Here is an 18,237-nt window from a genome sequence, read left to right on the forward strand (position 1 = left end):
CCCCCGTGAGTCTATAACATCTGATAAAGTGTGTGATAAACCCGAAAGGAAAATGGGAGATCTGCAATGGTTCATAATCTATCCCAGTGATCAGAGACAAAAATGTCCTCTTTGCTATGCCAGTGTGGCAAAAACCACCCCACTGATTTAATTTTCTCTGTCTTGAAGTAAAAGGACACGAGCCTTTGATCTGTAGACTTCACACCTTTGGCCATCGAGTCTTTAAAATAAGACCAAGGTGTTATTATTTCTTTGAACACCAGGTTTCGGGGGTGGGAAGAATCAGTAACTGAAGCTACTGCTATGAACTCTTGTGTCAACATTGCTACTAACCTGACAAACATATCCCAGTACAAAGCTGCCAAATGCAATTTTGAAATTAGATCTTTCAATCTAAAATAAATCCAAACACAGGAACAAGCCCAGGACAAATTTGGTGATCTAGAGTGGCAATCAGTTTTGAGCAAAATCCATTTTATTTACAGGACATATTCTGTACTAAAGATGTTGAACTCGCCACCTGACTCCCTTGTTACTACATATACATTTGGCTGAAGACTAATCCAGCAAATTGCCAAGATCAGTGACCTTCTGGCTTGCAGATATTTTAGCAGTTATGTCCACTCTGCCACAATGACAAGTTTTATCATGCGTTGCCCTGGAAGGAGAAAAGCACTCGCATGAAAAGCCCTCTGTATGCAGGCGAGACAGCCCTGTACCTCCTCTTCCAGCCAGTCGTTGTACTGCACGATTCCAGCCATCACCACATCAGCCCCCTTCATATAGAAGGTGATCTCTCCTGTTGATTCATCCTGCAGATAAGAAACAGAAGAGTCTAAGTTGGGCCAATCTTAGCATATTTGGAGTGGCCTCACTGCACAACAGTTACAAAAACGTCTGCACTGGGTCACACTGAAGGTCCACCTGCCTCAGCATCTTGTCTCAGGGCCAAAAGGAGATGCTTATTCAGTTGCAACTTAGTTACTTAGAGCAGAAATGAATGCTTTAGACAAGGATGATCAGTTTTTTAATCAGCAACATGGCATCTCCATGCAGACATCTCTCAATCCTGACTGAGCGTGCCTTCGGAATAACCTCTAGCCCTCACCTTGAAAATTTATTTCATACTTACCTGAAACAATAAAACAAATGCATGAAGCTTAATAGAGTAAAAATCACTCTCAATTACCCACTCTGTTACGTTATATGGCATAAGCATACTTAAAGTTTATGCTTGCTGTAGAAAGGTTAGATTGCTGCCTGCCTTATCTGATACAAGTAATTTGTAGGCTGCAAGCAAAGCATATTTACATTACTACAAATTAAAAAATCCCTTCTAACCAGGCAGATACCTAAGGAGGTCACAGCTATTAGCATTACAAGCTAATGGAAACCCTGGCAATTTCCTCAAAGGAGACAAAACAATGAGTAAGGAACAAACTGCTCTGTAAACCAAGATAGCCACCAGGGATAGGAAGAAAATAAACTTAACACGCAAAAACAAAAAGCCCAGGAAGGTCTGGAAATAGACAGCTGTGAATGAAGGGGGGAAAGTACTTTAGGAAAAAAAGAAACTAAAGAAAAGCACGGTGGACACTTTTTCATTCTCACGCTATTTAATATACATGTCAGTCTGTTCTGCCATTACAGAAACTAGTGATGAAGGTTGTCACACATGAAGAGTTTGAGTGGGAAGGTGAAACCCTAATGTCCTGTGGCACTGGCAAAACAGAGTTTACATCCTTAACACAAAACACACACAAAAAGCAGCACCTGATGTGGATATTAAAAGTCAAAGAAGTGTCTTTGCTAGGGAAATTAAGAAGCAGTCAAGGTTAATGAAGTCCTTTTACTAAACATTTGCCAAGCTCATAGAGGTATTCACAAGGAAGATTCTTATAATTAATCTTAGGCACAGTCTTCAATGTCCTGAAATGTCCAGCCTTCATGAACCAAAACCCACACAGCCCACATCCCCAAAGCAAATTGCATGTCACTCCACCAAAACAACTAGAATCTGCTTAAATAAAACACACTTTTGGCAGTAGCCAAAGGTACAGGTTTATCTATTAAATTATTTGATTAAAAAGTGTCTAACAACATCTCTGTAGGAAACTGAATAAAGACTCCACTTCCCGTGCTGCAGAACTGGCTTAAGATAGTTTAGATTTTTTGTCCAATATAAATACTGTATCAGCTATCTTCTTGCATTAGTCATTTCCTCTCACCGAGTTCAATAGGAGGTTAGTGTGTTCTCATATTATGGTAAGATCACACTATAAATCTACACAGAGATTTGCCAGTTATATTGTTTTGGAGAGGCATCTTTTTCCACCGTGGTCTGACTCTGGCCACGGTTCAAAGGCTTCTTTCAATTCCCGATATGACAATAGCGCTATCTTTGCTTTACAACAAAGATAATTCCACATGGGTAAGGGGAAAAAAATGCAAAGAAAAAGAAAAATGGAAAATATTGTGGTCAAACAAACAGGCCTTCTTTCAAGAAGAAGGTAAGTCAGTAAACAGTACGGTGAAGAGCGGCTGCTTTGGTAGAACAAGACTTCTTAGAACTGAAATAATCAGCTGCAGAAATGACAGTTGATCACAAGTAAACAAGCAGATATTGCAAAATTATCCCAAATGAGGCAACATCTGCTACTTGTTTTCAATATTAACTACTACTTTATTTACTAAACGTTACATGTTGAAGGAGATCTTTTTATTGGAGCCAGAGTGGACAGGACCAGCAGGGGAGATGGTCGTCTCTGCCAAGGACTTCAGTAACAGCATTACTGGGCTGGACGCATAAATCGCTGAAACTCTATACCCACATTGTACAGGAAGCCTGGCAAGACGATTTCAATGGCTCCTGCTAGCTGTAAAAACTGCAGTTTATAAGAATGGGCAATATCTGTAGAACTGAGCAGAAAATATTACCAGTTGAATTCTATTCACTACAATCCTGAGTGCAGTTTCTTCTACAGTTTCGCCCTCCCTCCTGTCCTGCTCACCCTGTCTGTCATCTTCTGGATACTTATTGCTACTTTCCTTCCCCTTATTTCTGTTTTTTAAACAAGCAGCACAGTTTTAGAAGATACACTGAAGAGGTAAGTACCTTCCAAGTTGTGGATTAAAAATAAATGGAGTGCCTAAACATGCATTCATGTATGTTTAATAAAAGAAAATTTTACTTGACAACTGCCTCTTTATAAACCCTTCTTAAAAACAAACAAACAAACAAGCCCACAACATTGCTTGAATATATTATTTTGGAGTATACAGGAACAGGCAGCCAGCATCTGCTACTGAAAGCCTACTTCTGCACAGGGTATACAGGGAGATGATTTTAGTGGCTTAGCAGCAGCTCAGTAGCTGAAAAATAAAGACACTCTAATAAGCACAACAGAGAGGGGCCAGTGCTTCTATTAACAGTACTTAAGAGTGAGGATCTGCGCCTGACATTGCTCCCACTGACCACAAGTGGGAGTTTTGCTGGTTTTGGCAGCAGTAATACTCTAAATAGAGAAAGGCAAAATAGAAAACTACTTCTTCGTAATGGAGGAGAATGTAGATAATAGATAATTTAAAAGGAGTAAGCTTCAAATCAAGGAGAAAAAAAAGAAAAAGGTGGCTCTTCCACTTAAATAAGATAATTTCAGGGCATCCACTTCTCTGCTGAGCATATAAACACAATTTAATGAAGTGTACCCTGGCTTCAATGGTTAGCCCACTTCCTATACCTTTGATAAAACAGGATCTCACCAAAAGTTTGCACTTACAGTAAGCAATGAGGAGGGAAGTTGTTCAGTCCTCCTCCTTTCATATCTAATTTTTATTCTAGGTCTTGAAAATGCTGCCTGAAGTCTCCACATCATTTTCACTATAAAAATAATCTGAAGAATTTACATTTGTTGTACTTAAACAGATTTGTCCCCTCTATACCATACTGTGGTGTGTGATCCAGAACTTAAAAGTGGTTCCTTGAGCAATAGGAGATCCAGGTCCAGACCTTATAGCAGCCTTCCAGTACCTAAAAGGGACCTATGAGAAAGCTGGAGAGGGATTTTTTACAAGGGCATGCAGTGACAGGACAAGGGCTTTAAACTGTAAGAGGGTAGGTTTAGATTAGATACAAGGAAAAAAATTCTTTACTATGAGAGCAGTGAGACACTGGCACAGGTTGCCCAGAGAAGCTGTGGCTGCCCCCTCCCTGGAAGGGTTCAAGGCCAGGTTGGACGGGGCTTTGGGCAACCTGGGCTAGTGGGAGGTGTCCCTGCCCATGGCAGGGGGTTGGAACTGGGTGATTTTTAAGGTCTCTTCCAACCTAAACCTTTCTCTGGTTCTGTGATACTCAGGTAGGATAACACAAATACAATCATTTGCATGAGCTTTAATGATTTTCAATCTACATTAAACACAGCTTTGAAAAAATCATATGCACATATTACAGTTCCATCTTTATCACCGAATCTCTTGGTAACAGGAATACTGAAGTTCTCTGTAACATTTGTTGTTGTTGAATACAAACACTGCATTGCTCCATTTTACATCATCCCGTCACGGTGCCATTTCTGACAGGCTATGCTCTTACAGGGGTCCAGAGAAGTTGAGATTTGTGAAGCTACCAAACATCAGCCAATAAAGCAGACCAAGTGAATCTGCTATTGAAGAGGCCCACGGGTGAAATACTCATTCCAACTGCTTCTAACCAAGCCAAAGGGTACTCCTCCTACTGTTGTAACTTAAAATACATGAGGCAGGTATTTTTATACTCTGTTTCCAGATACCCCGAAATAAGCATGCAGCAACCCAGCTTTACCAACCAATAAATGAAAGAGTAAAAAAGAAGAAAAAAAGAAAAGCAAAGGGGAAAAAAAAAAAAAAAAAAAGGAAAAAACCCACCAACCTTACCTATTCTCATCACCCTAAATACAAAGCTGCAGATCCCATGAAATGATACAGCAAATCATATCTATCATATCTTGCCTGGGATCAGAGTTTTCACATTCATGTTTTAGATTCCTGGTCGCAATTAACTGTCTGTACTCTCAGTAAAAAACAACAAGGATGTTTTAATTATCTCCAAAAGAAATATTCAGACTGCTTCACCTTGTTTGCTTTGCAGGCAAATGGAAGTGTCCCACCATAGCTGGGTTTGTCTATCTTACTAACACCGATTCTCTAGCACTATCTTAAAAACTAACAATGATAATGGTGACAACTGATCTTAACTGTTTTTAACACCCACACTTTCTTCTTTCTTTTTAAGGTAATTTTTTCTGAGAGTCCAATCTTAGATTGTCTTTGTATATAAGCCCACAAGCTATGCATACAATTTCAGCTGGGCACGTATTTAGTGTGTGCAGTGCCTGCTGCTGCTGATAAAGGTACTTGAACAAATGGACCCTTTTACCTTAACTCAGCTATTTTCAAACCCTGCTCATGACACTGTGTTCTCAGCATGGCTGCAGGCTCTGTTAAACAGATTTAAAAAAAGTCTCCACAGCTCCCTGCAGCTGCAAGTGCTTCCTCCTGTGGTGCTGTACTTCCACAGGGCCCGAGAGGACTTTTGATGCCTCTAGAGATCTGGGGAGCACTTTCACAAAACCACTAACAATATCCTAAAGTTATTTGTTGTGGCATAATGCCAGGATCTCCTCCATCCCATCTCCATCACCCCCTGTTGTACCACCACAACTGCTTTGGAGATGCCCTGCAAGCTGGACCCATGAACCTGCTTGGGTTCCTGCTGCTGGCTGACCCCGATGGGGGAAAGCACTTGTGACCTGGGTTGACTCACAGTTCCAGTCCACCACAGAGCACCCCCCAGCTCTGCCAGCATGACTGTGGCATGGACAGGAACTTCTGGACAGACACACCCCCCCCAAGTGCCTGAAGCCTGGGCTCCTATGTTACTTCAAGCAAGGGACCAAAGATCAATAAACTAAAGATGTGCCAGGGCACTACAGGACTTAGTGCCAAACATGGCCAAGCAAAAGGATGTAACACCAAACATAACAGGCAGCGAGATGCTATTAGCTCAAAACAGAGAACCAGCTTGCAGCCTGAGGTAGAAGAAAGTGCAAAACCCAGCCAGGAAGAACAGCACAGCTGAGAGCAAATGATTTATATGTTTCACCTTGTGCCAGCAGGAGATTCACAAAGACACAGGAGCTTACCCGAAGCCACTTACCCGAACGATTATCCCCATGCGCTTGCTCTCGTAAGTGAAGGGAAAGATCTGGAGGATGGTGAAGTTCAGGATGTGGCCACCCGGTGTCCTCAGCTGCACGGAGGACTGGTCTCTGCCGACCAGCGTTAAGCCCACGCTCTCGGTCCACTGTACCAGTGCCACCTGAGGGGAGAAGGCCACGGGTGAGGGCCGCCAGCCCACACCACACCTCCCCTGAGCAGCACCGGAGGGGAAGGGATAGGGGTGGGCGCTGCAAATAAGTTCATTAGTCATTAATGGTGCTACAGAATGAATCCGTTCATATATGCAGGTGCTCCTATATGGCTCTTTCTAGTGGGCTTTCCCTCAAGTTATAAATTTACTAACAGCATCAGTGGGGTTTGGGCAGCCCAGCTCCCGTCCCGTTCAGCTGCCAGGCTTGCAGCAGGAGGAGTCGGCTCCCTGCCTTCAGCTGCCACATCCTGAAGCACAACCCTTCAGCAAGGGCAGGCACAGGCACCCTCTGCCCAAACCTCCGCTTGGGCACATCAGGTAAATCTCTTTACACACATTTACTTTTTCATGTGCTATTTCTCAGTTTGCTGTTTATGAAATCAGGAATTCAAAACGACACATTCACCCTGGATTTACAATATCAAAGCCATAAATACTAATGCACAGCACATTAAAAATTCATATTAATACAGCAAACAAACAAAACGAGCTCTGTGTTGTACTCCGGTAGTAACAGTTCAACAACTTTCAACCTCTGTACTCATCAGCAAGACAGCTGAAGGCTGACTCACAGGCACTTCTTAGCTGAGAATCCCCTCTGCCCACACATTAAAAAAAACCAAAACAAAAATCGCAAAACAAACACTAGATTTTTCAAGGTACACACCAGAACTCATTTAATTGAAGTTATGTGGGTATCATTTTGATTGCCTCTTCCAGTATTTAAGGACCTACAACATTGAATTCTTTACAAGCTTTCACTAGATTACAACCAGAGTCAAGACTGAAGAACAAGCCTTTATTTTGCTTCCCTGGCAATCCCCCCAGAATCCCCACCTCAGATGACACATCCATCTAAGATCGAGTCTGCTGAGATACGGAGGTTTAACTCTAGAAGCTGTCTTGGCAGTAACAGATGGGAGCAGCAGCTGACATGAGCCCATATATCACTGGCCTCCAGAAAGGATCAAGGGATACTTTCTGCAAACAGACACAAAATACTGGAAGTATTTTACAGTGACATTTTCAAAGGCATGAGAGTGCTGGGCACATGATTGCTGCTGACTTGAAGGTTAATTATCCCTTGTGCCTTTCAGGTTCTGCCTTTACTGCCTTAAGCGACCACAAATACCTCAGACAAAAATGGAATTTACTTTGGGAAATCACATGCACAAGATACAGATAAAAATGGAACCTATAAATAGTTGTATTGAGTCAAGATTTTACTAGATGAATTGATACAATTGGGTCTAATTGGAGGATCTTCTGTGAACTCAGCTCCCTTTCATCCACAATTAGGCTTAAAAGACAACCTAAAATAAACTTTTCCTTTCATAAAGTAGTCTTAAATCTCCAGATAAAAAAAAATTAGTTGAATTGGTTTTGCCTTGAAAGACCTTTAACCAATTTGAATCAATATTTGGTTTAGTATTATAGCAAGTTTTTGCAGGCTTGCTCACAAAGATTACAACACAAAGATTACAACAAATCAAAGGCTCTTTCAAGCTTATCTTTTTCAAAAGTTTCTTCAAGCCATCCTTGGTGCATTAAAGTGTGCAGATAGATAATCCTCCTAACAGTCTCCCAGAGCAGAGATGGAGCTTGGGCTTCTAATATTCTGGTTAATAAATAATTATCAAGAATTTTTCACAGCATGATGTAACATGACGTTCAGTGTGTGTGACACTGGCTGTTGATTTGCCCGTGTTGGTAAGCTGCAAATGTCTGGATACAGACAGATCTCTGCTCTCAGCTCAGCCTGTTGAAGCATCTCCTTTGATACTTTCTTTCACAGACACTTCCTCCCTCCTTCCTTGCCAGCATCTCATTTAAATCCCACGTCAGGAAGCATTCAAACCTCCTGAAAGAAAAGCCTTGCACAGAGGAACAAATGGATGAGCAACACATCAGAGGTGCTACGTCATGCACGTGACACACTTCAAACTAACTGCATTGCACTGTGCAATGCCAGTCATTTCAGATGGCCGCTAGACCACAAAAAGGTACGTCAATAGAAGGGGAAGAATAATGAAAGAAAACCCTCTTTTCCATGCTGCTCCAGAGCAGGCATGGGTCTTGTCAGCCCTTAATGGCCCTCCAGGTGAACCGCATTCAGCACCGGAGGGGAAGTGGGGCTGACCCCTTTGAACATGCCATTTCCCTGCCTCTATAGTACTTAGGAATAATTACTGAGAAAGTGATATAATTTTGAAGTGTTTCTATCAGATGTACTAAAAGCATTGAAATTACCGTCCCCATTCAACAAGCCAACACAATGGGCCCAGCCTCTGGGAAGTGCTGCGGAACCAGCAGACAACACTGATGGCAACAAAAGCACCAATGGCTCTTCTGGCAGAGTCTGGGCACCCTGGGATGGGAGCATGTTCCCACCCAGTGCAAGACAGGAGAGGTTTACTCTGTACCAGGCAAACAGATACCTAGAGCTGCTTTCAGTCACAATGAAAAGATGAGAAACATTCAAGAGAAAAAAAAAATGCTTACAGCTTAAACAGAGAATATTAAAAGCAGGCTTGAAACTCCTCAAACACCTTCAAGAGAGCCCATGCTCACTGATGAGGGGAAATCAGTAAAGTTTCTGACTGCACTCCAGGACTTTTGCAGCTCCATCCAGGCCAAGCCAGACACAGATCCGAGCATTACAAAGCAGAGCAGCTACAGCGCCTCGGCACGCTATTGCCCAAACTTTACTCTTCCCGACAATTAAATTACCCGAGCCACCACTGAAGTGGATATCGACTAATAAATTTCATTCTAAAGAGACAAATTGATCCTTCTGTGCCATGAGTTGCTCTACAAATGTCCCATTTAGGGTTGCCTAGGCAGACAGACAACAGGCAGAAACCAATTGATCGGTGCACCCTTTCATGTCCTGGCAGCTGCAGCGGGTTGTCAGGGTTAAAGACTGGTTGCCCAGGAATCTCAGGCACTCTTATCTCTGATCAGATTATATCTATTTCATTTCCCCTGTTAGTTACTGTATGGCTACAACTGACACGCTTGCAGAGCCCCAAGGCTGTAACTGATATCTGAATAAAGATACTTCAAGACTTCTAAATGGCAGCGTGCACAGGAAACAAATTTAGGAAATCCTGCTTTCTGTTACAGGAAATGAATCCTATGCCAACTGGTAGAAATTACCCTTGCTGTTAAAGTAAAGAGAATACAAGTTTTTGTACTCATTTCATAAACTGACCTTCCCTGCCATGGCAATATTTTATTGATATAGGATTTCAAAGGCTGGCTTTAACAGGAGTCCAAAGCTATTCCCCTACAGGGAATGTTATTTAACAGCATCGCTCTCTTCTCAAGGACTCGACTTGTGCTGATCCTGCGTTTTGTACCATCTAGTATGACATACACAGAGCATGTCTAAACAATATTTGTATATCTAAGACCTACAGACAAGATTTCCTCAGTGCAGCAAAGCATATCTGATTTCTGAACCCGCTGTAATTCTCTACTTAAGATACCACAAAAAAGGAAAAAAGAATTTAAATAATAATCTTGGAAGGATTAGTTATCATGCTATAGTAAAACAAACAAACAATAATCTCTTGGGTATTTGAGACAAATTGCTGCATAAATATTTTAAAGACAGAACAGTATAAAGTGAAAAACAAAAAGAAAAATCACTGACTTCACTATATACCATAGTATATATGTAAATAAACAGTGGATCTTTGAAAAAATAGCCAGTGAATGCTTTAGGGACAAAAAAAAACCCCAAAAAACCCAACCAACCAACCTTAAATGCAGATCACAAAAATTACCATCTGGAAATCATTCAGAATGGGTTTCAACCCAAAGGCAGTTGCTTTCTGTAAGCTGTCTTTTCAGGCAAGAGCCACACATCAGGGGAGAAAAGCAGGTAAGCAAAACATGGATCTAGATGATGTGGTGGAAGAGGACACATGCACTCTGCTCACCAGCTCCAAAGCCAGGGAGGAGTGCTTGCTGTCACTGTAGGCTCATCAGTGAAGGAGGGAGGAAAATAAAGATCCATCTTTTGTATAGTACAGACAAGAACACATTATATGAAATTAATGAATTGGGAAGAAAAACACTATAGGGAATATTTTGAATGTACCTGAAATGTGGAAACTAATCCTGTGTGCCAGTCTTTCAGTAATACATGCAAGAATCAAAATCTTCACATAGCTGGGCTTCTAACGAATACATTTATTTCTATGCAAACAATGTCTCGCCACTGACAACGAGGAAAGTCAGCTTCTCTTCCGATGTCAAAGGTGAAAAGGTTATTATCAGAGGCAAATCTCTTTTATTTGGGGCAATAAATGGAAGAACCCTTCAAATGTAGTCAGATGGGTGATATGATCTCATATTGTCAGTAGGTTTCTTACAGGAAGTTTCAAACTTCAGTCTCTTTCAATGGCACAGAGCAAGTGTAATTGTACAAATTAATACAAACCAAATTGTTTTAGCTTGGTTGCACTACAGAAGATGTATCCGAGAAGCATAACCAATACATGAAACCATATTTTATTCCTCCTGTCTTTGTCACAGAAGGAAAAAACACTCTAACTGGATTTTCCAGACTTTGCAGAGGGTGGCAAAGAGCACTTTAATTCTAAGTCCTGTATTGGACCTGATCTCTCAAGTGTTCAGTAGAAGTCTCAGCAAGTCTCTGAAGAGCTGTAAAGTTTCCCTCTACTGTACCACACTGCATAGCCCTGGCTGGACTGTGTGCTGGCAGAGAACTGGCAGGGCACAGTTTTGCTCTGAGAAAAACTTCACTGCAGAATTAACTCGGGCTCTAGGTCTGTCCCACCCGCATGGGAAGGGATGTTAGCAGTGCCACTCAGAATGATTTACAACTTTTCACTTGGCCTGGAAGTTCAAACATCTTGCCGATCAGGGACAAGCTGACTTGTGGGAGTGCTCTAACCCCCTCCCAGCAAGTGATCATCCCCCAAACGAGACAAGATTGCCTATAATTTACCAAATGTGGTCAAAGGGACTCATGGGATCGAATTGCAAAATATATCCTGGACAAAAGGCGTTGAAACATGAGCAAAACTCTGTGATGCAGAGGCTGATACAACAGCCAGATGGTAGCCACCATGTAGCATTACAGCTTCAGGCAGAGAGGCAGATTTGGCTGAAGTATATCAGCTGAGAAGGCACTTAGGGTCTATTCATGGGTTATCAATGCATTAAAATATTATCCCCTTCACTAGACTGGAATACTTTCACCAAATGTTTTGGGTTTTTTTTTCAGCAAGCAAGGTCACATTTGTATTTTCTTATACTCAAATGGATACCAACCTCATCAGGACTGGAGGCCTGGTACACCCTGCAGGAGTCCTCGTAGTGTCTCTCGGCCTCAGCCTGGTCCGTCACGCCGTTGGACTCGTACACTGGTGTCACGTTGTGGCACAGCGCGATTGCCTTCACCGCCTCGTGCACTCGGCTGCTCATGGTTTTACGCACCTTGGTGGCTAAGGTAAGGCCCTTCACAGCAGGTGGGTCCTGAGATTGCTTATAAAAAAAGAAAGCAGAATAAAGTCTTACTTCAGGGAAAAAAAAAATTTTAATTAAGTTCTTACTCCAGTGAAGACCACATATGTAGCAGCTGTGCAGATTCTTATATCTCCAGAAATGAGACACACTCTTCATACACCTTAACTCAGACCATCACTGGGAGCACACCCCAGCATAATGCAACTTCTTTATCATTGTTACTGGTGGAGGAAAGTGCCCCAAAAGATTTACCTAAGTTTTTGGAAGAGTACATTGAGAAAAAGACCCTTTGCTGCAGATCCACCAAACACCAACTGGTGAAAAGACCAAAGACTCAGTGAAACCACTTTTTGCTCCACAATCATTGGCTTTGAAAACTCAGAGTCAATTTGGTTTCATGTGCAAGAGAATATAATTGCCAAAAACAGAAAACAGATGACTCGTATGGACCTAGAAAATCTTAATTACATTCATTTAATTTTTAATACTATTTTTAGTATCAGAATGGGAGTCTTCAGATAATTGCACAATTACTAAATTATCCTGGTTGAAGAAGGGACACACAGTGAACTAGTTTCCTGCTCTGTTAACCTTTAGTGTCAAGAGGACAAAAGTTTCACTTCCAGGTCAAAGGCCACAACATGGTAAAAATAAGAGCAAAGAATAAGAACTACAGTTCAAAATGAATCATTGCCAGCAAATGCTTCTCATTATGAGGAATCTCACTTGGTAATTATAAACATTTTATGAGACATATCCTTTACCATTACAATACCATGTAATTTCACATGCTGTTTTCCACACTCTTCAAATTTAGCATTGCTGCTCATCAGTACTGTTGCAACAGGCTTTAACCAAATCAAACAACAGCTGAAGTGCATTTAGATTGACATAAAGCACTAGTCACATACAGGACTAGTCAGTCACCCAAACGTTCTTGACAAATATTGAATACTTTAGCAAATAATTAACCAGTAGTCAAGTTTTCTCTGGAGATTGAGTACAAAATGAGGGCAAATAGATCTGAACTCTGAATTTTGGGTTTGGTTTTGGGGGGTTGTTTTGTTTAAGTACAGTTCAGTCATTTAAGGGTCTCAACACCAAAAGAAGAACTAGATGCTAAGACAGCTCTGAAAGCAGAGGAGGGAAAGAGAGAGATGGCTAGAGAAGTTACAAGTTACCTGAGACACAAGACAGTGAAAAAGGTAATTGCCCAAAATACCAGGCATTTATCAGCTATCATATGCTTAGTTAAAAGCACATTGTAGCTTGACAGTCTGCCCACGGAAGAGCTATGCCACCAAACGGATTACAGAGGTCAAGGAAACATGCTGTGTGTCTTTACCACCATGAACAAAATCCAAAAATAAAAAGCCCATTTACAATACATGGTGCCTTTTTCCAGGCAAGAATGCTGGCTTCACATTTCACTCTGGGGGGGGTATAGAAAGTGTACTTCAGTCTAAAATCTCCAGAGTAAAGCAAAACCAATGTGATGTGAAAAGCCCAGTTCACTGCATTGGGTATGCATGCTCAAGGAAAAGCAGGGGCACTTTGAAAACAACTTCTGCAGTTTCTGCATGAAGCAACTCCACAACTATTGAGAAATGAAAATGCTTGACATACAACAGGAGTTGTAACCCATCGCTAATGTCTGCAGATTGCATCTCTGGAATCACATTGTACAAAAGAAGAAAAAAAAAGTCTAATTGTAAGTCACAAAAAAGTTATGCCTAGCTGAAGTTGAGAGAATAGTTATTAACAGAAAATGAAAAATAATGCTTCCATGATCACATAATTAGCACCAATTCTTAAATCTTTTACAAGTACCACTCAGAGGGGTGGCTGGAACATCAGCCACTGATAGTTGATTTTTTTTTCTTAAAGGTAGTAATATTCTTAACTAAAACCTCACCCCTCCCACATCCACAAAGGAATTGCACATATCTATATGAAGTTTCAATTCATACGTATCTTGTCCATTGTAATATGCTAAGGAATACAGTTTGCTGGCCCAGACAAGTCACATGGCATTACCTGGTTATCACACAAAACTGAAATAAAGGTCTAAGAACAGACAAGAAGGCTTTTTAGATGCTGGCTTATCCAGTGATACAGAAAGAGGAATGCAAGGGAGAGACTTCCCAAAACAGGATTTTCCTGTTCTATACTTTACATGTTGACTTTGCTGCCTTCTTCAGGTGTAAACAGTTCTCAGAGCAGATGTCAGTCATGCACTATGCAAGATCACTGGTGCATTAGTGAAAGAATCCCACTTTTAGCATTTTCTTTTTTAACCATCAGGCCTAAAGCAGCAATACTGGTACACTGTTCTCTGTTACTGCTTACTGAGTACTGATGATTCCTCTTCCTTTATTATAGCTCCAGTACACAGCATTTCAAACAGCAACTTAATCCATTAAACATCACCCAGGCCCAATTTTTCAAAGCAAATGCTGTGGTCACTGTATGTGGTGAATATCTAAATAAAAGCATGCTATTTTACAGTTAGACCTCAGTAACAAGACACAGGCACATGCAGTCACTCTTGCAGATCCATGCATTTGCTGTCAGCTAAAGATTGGTGGATGTGAAACAATCTACAAATGTAATAAGCAATCATGATAATAGTTATGTATTAAGCTTCCAGTGACCTTCAGACTTTTCCAAAAAGCAATAGTTAATAAGCAGATCCCTGCCATATTAATTCACCGTTAGACCAGTGACATAAAAAACTGTTTTGTGAACAAAGAGTTAAGTAATGCAACTTAATTCTACCTGTGTGTATATACTGAATATGTGGCTCTGCACTTCATCCATGGAGTCCAGGCCATAAGCTACTGTTCCCAGGTGAAGTCGTTTGAAGACCATCTCGTTCTGTGTAAGAGTTCCTGTAAGAGAAGCAGCACCAGACATGGAGTGGGAATGAACATTCCTATTCCCCATCACACATTCTCACCCTTGCTCTACCCCAAATTCAAGAGAAACTGGGACAGAAGTTGAATCAGTGACTGCACCAGGCTCTTAGCACAGGCTGAGGCCAGCAAAAGACAATATTAACAAACCTGAGGGCTGATTCTCCTGGGAAGTACTGGTGCACGTTACTGTGCCAGTAAATAAGATTCACCCCAAAGTCAATGTCAGCAAGAGCTGCAAGCATAATTCTGGTCCTGCTGGAACCAAAGAAAACTGGAAAAACTTCTGTGGGACCAGGATTTTACATCAGACCAAGCTTTTCATTACCACTTAGGTCTTCTGAATTCAAGCTCAACTTTAAAAGTGTAAGGACAGTGGCAGACAGACTGGTGGTACATTTCTGCCTACACATGTAAGCTATCTTCATCTGGCTTTGAAAACTAACTCTAAAAAGTTGCTTTTAATTTTATTCTTACCCTCAGCTTTTGGTTTAATAGCACACTTTAAGCATCCTTTAAATTAGCATGACACTCCTGTCCTATCTTACTTATGGTGCATTCAGAACAAAAAAGGCAATTTTTTTTTTCAAAAACTGATTAAATCATATTGTCAAAGTGATAGGAAATGCATATTTCTTCTAGTCCAAAGAAATCTTACATTATACTCTCTGGCTGGCCAAAAATGTAACAAAATCCAAACAACAACATACTATGAATCAAAACTGTATTTTCTACATAAATACCTGTTTTGTCTGTAAGCAAATAGGATATCCTCCCCAGCTGCTCAGGAATAGTGCTGGACCGGACCACAGTCCCAGGAATTTTGGAATCTCTGCGGATCACCCAGCTGTAGACAATTTTCCCCATGTCCAGATTCACACGTAAACTATGCAGGAGGAAGGAAAAAAAGGGAAAGAAAACATATCACCAGTTAAAACTTTGGAAAAAAATCATTGTGAACTGCCACAGTGCAATGAAAGAAGGACACATCTACACTGAGTTTGAGCTGCCAATAAAGGTGTTTTGGGAGATGTATATTCAAAGCCACTGGCCAGGTGGCAAACTGTGGGAAGGACTGTGTATTGCTGCAGTGGTACTGTAATTCAGAGATACAATTACATTGAGAAGAATAGACATAATTTGCGGGGAAGATGGACACAGACAAGTAAGGACAGCGTGACTGATATGCAGACAGCAGGTTAAAAATGGAACTGAAATGAATCCCAGACCTACATTGAAAGTAGCAATCCACTTATTAATACAGTACAATTAAATATTAAAGTTTCAGTCCCCTCTTAACAGGCAATTGGGTCCTATTACACTCCATGCTGTATAAATAACCCTCCTTTTCCATTTTTTGCTCTACTTTTATCAAAGTAACCAGATAGCCCAAACTGAGAGAAGGGGTCTTAAATGACTAATCCACAGACTGAGTTCAAGTCAATGAACAGGTGAATACATTGAACAAATTCAGCAGAAACTACAAAGCAATTCTTGTGTTCTAACAGTAATTTAATTTCTATTTCTAGATTTGCTCAGTTGTCAAATGAAGGGTTTATGTGCTTGTTCATACTAGAAGCATGGAGGAGGACACAAAGCAAGCAGTATTCTGCTGGCAGGAATTAGCAATCGTCTTACCTAATGGGAATGATGTTTGAGAACAGAAGAAGAAATCTTATGATCTGGAGATACCAACGGCCAGCAAAGTGCTGAAGGGCCACCATGACAAGCGAAACCACCACAAGAGCCCCAAACAGGATCTTGGTAAGACAGTTCACTTCCAAATCAAAAAGACCAATCTAAAGAAATAAAAGACATTTCAAGAACACAAATGAAGATGTTAGCTCAATGTAGTATTCATAAAGGGAATGAACTGCCATATCCAAACTGCCATTCCCCACTAGTCAACTTCTCTTTTAAAACACTACAAACATACTTAAATGTATAAGCAATACTGTTGCCATCTTATTATATAAGACTTCCATCCTTTGGAAGCTAAGCAATACATAAAGGGGTGTCAGAGGACCCATGCTGCCAAAAAGCTGCAAACAGTATAAACATCCCTGCACCGTGTCTTAGCTTTGCTATAATAGAAGAATGAAGCAAAATGAGATTTCCTATTCTAACTGGGACTATCTTATTATAACCATACAAAAAAAACCAGGTTTGCCAAACTTAAAGTGAGAAGACACATGTATAATAGGAACAAAAAACATAAGGAGAAATAGGTTCTGCAACGTAACTATCTTAAATCATAGACTGGAAGACATGAATCATCATTCCTATGAGGTTATCCCTACAGCATGCACATATAGCATTTGGAAGGATTTTCTTTAAAAATTATAAATTTCTGCCCCTTTTTATTTATTGTAAGACTATTTCCTCACCATACCTTACTTCTTGGGTTTGAAGTATTCATCACACTGCGCAGTTCCCTTCCAGTGTAGAGGACAACTCCCACAACAGTACCTAAACAAAACAGAGCACGTGTCAGCCAAAGGAAAACAACCTCCAGTTGTTTTCTCTATAAAAACACTTGCTGGATTGAAAGGCTTGATAGTTGGAAAGGATTTTTAGCAGGTTAATTTCAGAAGCAATAACAACCAGAAATTAAAAAAGCCAGTACCCAAAATGTAAAACCTACAAAAACAGACTCTGAACAGAAGACATCCTACAAAAAGTCTACAACCACACTGCTGATATGGTTGGACCTGACGCAGCATCACAGACTGCATCAACTAATGTGTATGGAAAGAGAAGTCAACTGCTTTGTTCTCTCAACCATCCCCTGACCCTCTTTTGATGTCAGTTGTCTTGCCCCACTATAAAAGTTGCTAAGGACGGAGGATTTCTTGGTTTTCCTCCCACCACTTTGAATTCCACTTAGGTGTGTGTAAATTTGCCTTACGCCAGACAGTGTTCCTTCATTGTGTCCAAATTAAAACAGTGCTCTGGCCTACAGTTCTTTATTGTTGAAGGTTGCCACAATCAGAGTAAAACAAATTAATTCCAACAGTTTTCAAAGACAGAATTACCTTATTTTAAAATCTACATTTTACTTTAAATGTTTGTCTAATTGCTGTTCCCACCAAAAGGCGAAATCATACCAACTCCTACCTTGCCGTAACAGATGGAGCTGCTGGGAGCCCATCAGTGTATTTTAACGCTATGTCCCACAGTTGCTAAAGAGCTGAGAGCAACAAAGTTCTCCCTTTTCTTCTCACAGAAACATAATACAGTTAACACCATAAATTACTGGTTTTCTACAGATTTCTCTTAAAGACTTTGCAAAAAGCCATAAAGAAAAAGCCATGTACCGTCAAGAGTTTAAAAGCTGCTATTGCCAAGGTCTAATATTTTACTAGAAAATTTTAGGGGTCTGTAAAAACGGAGAAAAACAACACTGAAAAAAAA

The 18,237-nt window shown here is 40.7% G+C and overlaps 1 protein-coding gene across 1 annotated transcript in view; it reads right to left on the minus strand.

The window, feature by feature from the left end:
• The window catches only part of ATP9A (ATPase phospholipid transporting 9A (putative)), a 64,668-nt gene that overhangs the window by 17,994 nt on the left and 28,437 nt on the right, over positions 1–18,237 (minus strand). Inside the window, exons 10-16 of the mRNA XM_074919958.1 lie at positions 17,216–17,292; positions 16,462–16,622; positions 15,567–15,709; positions 14,687–14,799; positions 11,714–11,926; positions 6,194–6,355; positions 720–812 (exon numbers count right to left, since the gene is read on the minus strand). Coding sequence (XP_074776059.1) covers positions 720–812; positions 6,194–6,355; positions 11,714–11,926; positions 14,687–14,799; positions 15,567–15,709; positions 16,462–16,622; positions 17,216–17,292 — 962 coding nt within the window. The remainder of the gene's footprint in view (positions 1–719; positions 813–6,193; positions 6,356–11,713; positions 11,927–14,686; positions 14,800–15,566; positions 15,710–16,461; positions 16,623–17,215; positions 17,293–18,237) is intronic.

This window comes from Athene noctua, chromosome 16 (genome assembly GCF_965140245.1).
Source record: "Athene noctua chromosome 16, bAthNoc1.hap1.1, whole genome shotgun sequence".
In the NCBI taxonomy this organism is placed as follows: domain Eukaryota; kingdom Metazoa; phylum Chordata; class Aves; order Strigiformes; family Strigidae; genus Athene; species Athene noctua.